At 51.7% G+C, this 6,002-nt stretch overlaps 1 protein-coding gene across 1 annotated transcript; it reads left to right on the top strand.

Moving 5' to 3' along the window:
- The first annotated feature begins 2,778 nt into the window (after positions 1 to 2,778).
- Positions 2,779 to 3,738, top strand: LOC141478703 (olfactory receptor 14I1-like). The gene has a single exon (XM_074167687.1). It carries the CDS (start codon positions 2,779 to 2,781, stop codon positions 3,736 to 3,738), a length of 960 nt encoding a protein of 319 aa, XP_074023788.1.
- The last annotated feature ends 2,264 nt before the right edge of the window (positions 3,739 to 6,002 follow it).

The following is a 6,002-nucleotide window of genomic DNA, read 5'->3' as shown; positions in this document are numbered from 1 at the left end:
TAGACCGAGTTTTGATCTGGACTAGTGCTGTGCTTGGAAGATGATGTCCTTGCAGACCGGCTGTGCTGAGCTCTGCCGCCACGCCTAGGCAGTTTATTCCATCAGTATCACAGCTCTGTCTCCAACAGTAACGGCTCCAGCTCATCCTGTCTGTGCCCCTGGCTGAGGGCTTTGAGGCACATCAGGGCTGAAGCACATATGCTGTGGAACAGGGGAGCTCATATTTGCCAGAAGAAAACTTGGTACGAGGTGTCCAAGACCCTGTGTGTGCAAAGGCTTTGCTTCAGAGCAGAGTCATGACACAGACAAAAGATTGCTGAATGTCTTTCTAGCCCTGGGACCAGAAACTCAGAATGAAATCTCTAAATTCACTCCACTGAAGACACATCCCACCCCCACTCCCCCCAGCTTGGAGAATTTAGATCCTTTGCTGTAGTCTTCCTTGTGTCCTGTCGAATGATGGGATAAGAAAAGGTGATTCTCATGCCCAAATCTTTTCCTAATACAAGAAATACCTCTGGTGGAAAGAAGTGTCTGTGCAGAGATGGGAATCATTGATGTTGATGAGATCATCATCACTGATGACTTCAACCTGTTCCACAGCAGGTTCCCCTGGAGCCCCAGGGACACCTCCAGGGAGCCCAGAGGAGGCAGAGAAAGAGCTGCCTTGGGCTGGTCCTCTGCTGCTGAGCTGGGCCGGACTCCTGGGATGGAGGGAGCTCATGGTAACCAGGCAGCACCACGGAGAGACAGCTCTGCCCAAAACGCAGCAGGGCTGAGGGCACAGCCTGCAGGTTTCGAGGTGAGAGGAACAAGGCAGAGAGGTTAAAGGCACTCTAGGAGTGGGAGGCTGGCTGAGCTCTCACTGGGGGAGAAATCTTTACAGACCTCTACATGGTAAGTCTGCAGGGCTTAGGGTTGCAGGGTACTGAATTTGGTGTTCTTGGGGGGACATCCTAGACCTGGTTCATCCCACAGCCTGTAGGATCTGGCAGGAGGAGTCTCGCAGTTTCTCTAGTGTAGAGAAGGAGGAACTGCTCTTGAGCAGGGCTTCCCTGCTGCACTTCAGTGGGAGAGGGAATGATGGTTTCCTTGTCTTGGGAGTGACTGCAGGGGTACAAAGCTGGGCGTGCAGCCAGGGGTGCCTAGGGCTGTCCTTCCGCAGAGGGTCCCTGCACCTCTGGGGATCACCCCCAGGTCATTTCCAAGGAAACTTTTCAAGAGGATGGTCAAAGTCAGGGTTACCTGAAAGGGAAGGAGTCTGTGCTTTGAGATTAGTCCTCATGGTTGGCTGGGTTTGAAGCCCACTTCAAAGATGGGAATTTATTTTTCCACTCTTGAGAAGCCATGGGGTCACCCCCTCTCTTTAAGAGCTTTCTGAGCTGCTCCTTAGCCGCTGCACAGACAGAGATGCCCTGGAGTAGGTCCCTGCTGCCAGGAGGTGTTTGCAGGACAGAGCTGAGCACACAGCGGGTGGGATGGGGCTCTCTTTCTGTGGGCACTGAAAGGGAGGAGACTTGGGTACGGAGAAGCGGTTCCCGGCAGACACAGCTCCAGGCGGCAGAGACACTGTCAGAGAGGAAGAGGGAGAAGATTGCAGAAATGTGGTGGGAGGGGAGATTCGGGGTCCTCGCTGCCATCTCCTGCAGTGCGGGCCCCTTCCCTGGAGCAATTCCCAGGTCTCCTCTTCCGCACAGTGTAGCCCCCACCCTCAGTGTCACAAACACCTGGCCATCAGTTTCCTTCCAGGCAGCTCGACCAACAAAACGGGAGATGGGGATTCAGGTTCAGCTGGGACACCAGCACTGTGGGTCCTCCCATGCAGATTTTTCCATGGAGGGAAAACAACCAAATCTTCTCCCGAGTGTTGGGGCTCAGCACTGCAGTGTGCCAGGCTGGAAGAGACCTTTCAGGCCACCCCGTCTTTAAGACACTTGACTCTTTCCCTGGAGTGGCCCTGCTGGGCTGCATGCTGCCATACAGAAGGTCACAACTGTCCCATGACATCTCTGTGTTTTCTAAGTGTCCAACAGAGAAGACACCACTGAGCTAAGGCCAAGGAGATGTTGCTGGAGGGCTCAATGTGGGCAGCTGCAAGGAGCCCTCTGTGTCCTCTCTGGCTGGGAGGGGAGAGCTGAGATCCTCCTCAGGTATGACAAGATGGGATGAGGGTTTTGGGGATCTGCACTTGGAAACTGGATTCCTCTGCAGTATCTTGTTTCTTGTAGGGGAACACCTGGGTGTTATTGTCTTGCATCTCAAAGAGGGGCCAGCACAGGGCAGCTGAGACGAGGCCTAAAGGACAGTCCAGTTGTCCTCACTCTGCATTTAGGGACAGTCCCTTTGCCTTTCAGTACCCTCAAGATTTCACTTGGAGAACAGGAGTGCCAAGGACTCGGAGACTCCTCCACCGTGTTGGGGCAACTGGAACAAAATACACAAAACATAGTCCCCTCGGCTCTGCTTTGCATTTGGGTGAACTGGGAGTGACAATGCTGCAAAGCTCTTTGATGTCAAAAGTGGATTTAATCTGAGATCACCCCGTCTTCCTAGTTACCAATTGCAGTACGGGAGAGACTGAATCCTCTAAAGCCCACAGCAGAGCCCCCTGCTCCCAGTGGCACCCTCAGCAAGCATCAACCACAACTAATGATAGGGACCTGCCAGAGGTCTTCCTGAAAAGGGAGGGGAAGTTTTGGAGGTTTCTATGAGAAACTGAATAGGCTTTTCTCAAATGTTTTCCTCCTCCAACAGAGCCCCTATTCCTAGAGCAAGAAAATGTCCAATGGCACCTTCATCCCCCAGTTCCTCCTCCTGGCATTCGCAGACACATGGGAGCTGCAGCTCTTGCACTTCGGGCTCTTCCTGGGCATCTACCTGGCTGCCCTCCTGGGAAACGCACTCATCATCACCGCCATCGCCTGTGACCACCGCCTCCACACCCCCATGTACTTCTTCCTCCTCAACCTCTCCGTTCTTGACCTGGGCTCCATCTCCACCACTATCCCCAAATTGATAGCAAATTTCCTCTGGGACTCCAGGGCCATCTCCTATGCAGGATGTGCTGCCCAGGTCTTTCTGTTGGTTTTTTTAATGTCAGCAGAACTCTGTCTTCTCACCATCATGTCCTACGACCGCTACATTGCCATCTGCCAACCCCTGCACTACGGGACCCTCCTGGGCAGCAGAGCTTGTGTCCACATGGCAGCAGCTGCCTGGGGCAGTGGGTTTCTCAATGCTCTCCTGCACACGGCCAATACATTTTCCATTCCCCTCTGCCAGGGCAATGTCCTGGACCAGTTCTTCTGTGAAATCCCCCAGATCCTCAAGCTCTCCTGCTCACACTCCTACCTCAGGGAATTTGGGCTTCTTGTGCTTACTGTCTGTTTAGTGTTTGGTTGTTTTGTGTTCATTGTGGTGTCCTATGTGCAGATCTTCAGGGCCGTGCTGAGGATCCCCTCTGAGCAGGGACGGCACAAAGCCTTTTCCACGTGCCTCCCTCACCTGGCCGTGGTCTCCCTGTTTCTCAGCACTGGCTTCTTTGCCCACCTGAAGCCCTCCTCCATCTCCTCTCCATACCTGGATCTGTTGGTGGCTGTTGTGTACTCACTGGTGCCTCCAGTACTGAACCCCCTCATCTACAGCATGAAGAACAAGGAGATCAAGGATGCCCTGTGGAAAGTGATTCTGCCAGTGTACTTCAGCAGGAATAAGTCTTCCATCTCTCTTCACAGGTGACCTCATATTTATCTCGGGCAACATTTGTCTTGTGGTCATTGTATTGGTTATAAACCTCTCTGTACACAAATATTTCCTTTTGTTCTATGTCTTCAGAGGTTTAACCCAGTCTGTCTGACCCAGAGACATTCTGTAACACCATGTTAATGCTGACCTCCTTTGTGGCATCTTTGTAATAAAAGGGGATTTCCTCAGTGCCATGGGTGAAACTTGTGTGTTTTTTTCCCACACTGAACTGCAGAATACGCTCAGGGAACTGCAGCCTAAAAAGGCCTTGATGATGTGCAGGTGTAGCGTATGAAGAGCATGGACTCAGGTCGGGGCTTCAACCAGAGTCGTTTATTACAACAAACACCTAGCTTATATAGTCTTTCAGATCACTAAGTCCATCAGCGTTATCTTCTTTCCCAACCGACACCCCCTTGCAACCCCCAACTGCCGGACGGGCGGATTTCCCCTCGATCAGTAGGGTTGTTAGGCGCTGCTCATGGGTCTTTAGGCGCTGCTCATGGGCCATCCTCTGCCAGTATTCCTGCTTATTCTATGCCTTCTTCTGGTCTTTGCTTCTTCCACAATCCTGTTAACCCACACTTGGGGGCTGAATGGACTAGAGGGATGGATGAGGGCATGGGGTGTCGTGTAAGGCAATAAGGACTGGACTGAGCATGACCTGTGAGTGCCCAGTGCCACTGGAGATCCTGAACGGTCAAGAGGCATCTTCTGGGGACTGTTTTCTATTTTGTGTGGCTACTGACAGACTCATGGCCTTCAGGGAGCTATCAGGAGCCACTAGGAGAGCGCAAGAGGTCTCCAGGGACACCATGTGCCTTGTGTTGGGTGCACAATGGATGGAGTTTCACAATAAGGTGAAAGCAAAGGATGGACAGGCTAATGAGGGCTCTGCAATGTCAGGATAAGCAGTGGGGAAGGGCAGGCATGAGGAAGAGAGTGGGTTAAGGGAGTGGTTTCTTATTAAACCTTGGTGCAGGACTAAGTGTAAGACACTCAGTGCTGCTACTCAAACCTGGCAAGACACTCCACTGCCCCTACCAGCAAAAGCCAATCCATCACCCATACCAGCAAAAGCCACTCCGATGCCTGTACTGGTACAAGCCACTCTGCCACCTGTACCAGCACAAGCTATTCCACCTTCAACAATGAGCACCATGTGTGCCAACTGCTCTGGCAACGAGTACTGCTGCTACTCCAACTCTATCAGTACTGGTACAAGTTTCTCTGGTGACCAGGAAGCAAAACAAGAGGTCAGTTTGTTCCCCAGCCCCTTATGACAAAGACCAGCTGAAGCCAGACACCATGGGGGGAATTCTTCTGATGAAGATCCAGGAGAGGATCCTTATAAAAAAGGATCCTTATAAAACAGACAAAGAAAAGGTCCTTCTAGAGTAGATCTGGGAAAGGGTCCTTCTCAAGCAGATCAGGGAGAGAGTCCTCCTTGGGCAGCGTCAGCGCAGGAGGAGGACTCAGACACAGAGATAATATTTCAGTCCTTATCTATGAAGGACTTGCAAAATATGAGAAAGGACTTCAGCTGTCGTGAAGGTGAGACCTATCTCCTCTTTGCTCTGACACTGGCATGACGAGGCCAATACCATAGACTGAGATGGTAGAGAGGCCAGGCAGTTGGGAAACCTGGCCAGAGACGGAGTTATCAACAAGGTGCCTGAGAGAACTGGATGTGCGAGAGACGATTTATAGTGACTGGCAAGTGATTACAGACCCTGATGAAATGCCGTGCAGTGCCCTATGTTGCGGAAGTTTGTGCAGAGTGCACCACCAAGGTATTCCCACACATTGCAAACAATGGTCTGGGGAGGTTCTGATGCTGAGACACCAACTGTAAATGAAGTGGCTGACAGCGTACGACAGTATGAAGACAATCTCTCTCATCCCTTCGTTGTTGCAGCCATGGGAAAACTGGCTGAGAAAACCCAGGGAATGATGGTCGAGAACACTGAGAAAATGACTGAGGAAACCAAGGAATTATTTGATAAACTGTTCGATAAACTGTCCAGGATGGAGGAAAGGTCCCGCTCTTCCCCTGCATGGAGCCACATACCAGCTGTTAGGAGTAGACACCCTCTTACGAGACTGGCTCAAGAGAGACAGATCAGGCCACAAAGTGGCCGGTGGTCCTGTTTCTCTGGATATGGAGAGGACATGAGGAAGCAGGATGGACAACCTACCTTGTCCTACAAGTGTGAGTACGTGAGCTGCAAGGTAAAACAGATAGAAGACTTTTGCCA

The sequence above is a fragment of the Numenius arquata genome, unplaced genomic scaffold (genome assembly GCF_964106895.1).
Source record: "Numenius arquata unplaced genomic scaffold, bNumArq3.hap1.1 HAP1_SCAFFOLD_51, whole genome shotgun sequence".
NCBI lineage: Eukaryota > Metazoa > Chordata > Aves > Charadriiformes > Scolopacidae > Numenius > Numenius arquata.
Note: the sequence above shows the minus strand (reverse complement) of the source record. Positions and strands in the feature narration are given on the sequence as shown.

Bases quoted from the DNA above. Each gene is read 5' to 3' on its own strand.
- LOC141478703 (XM_074167687.1), top strand. From the start codon at position 2,779: ATGTCCAATGGCACCTTCATCCCCCAGTTCCTCCTCCTGGCATTCGCA.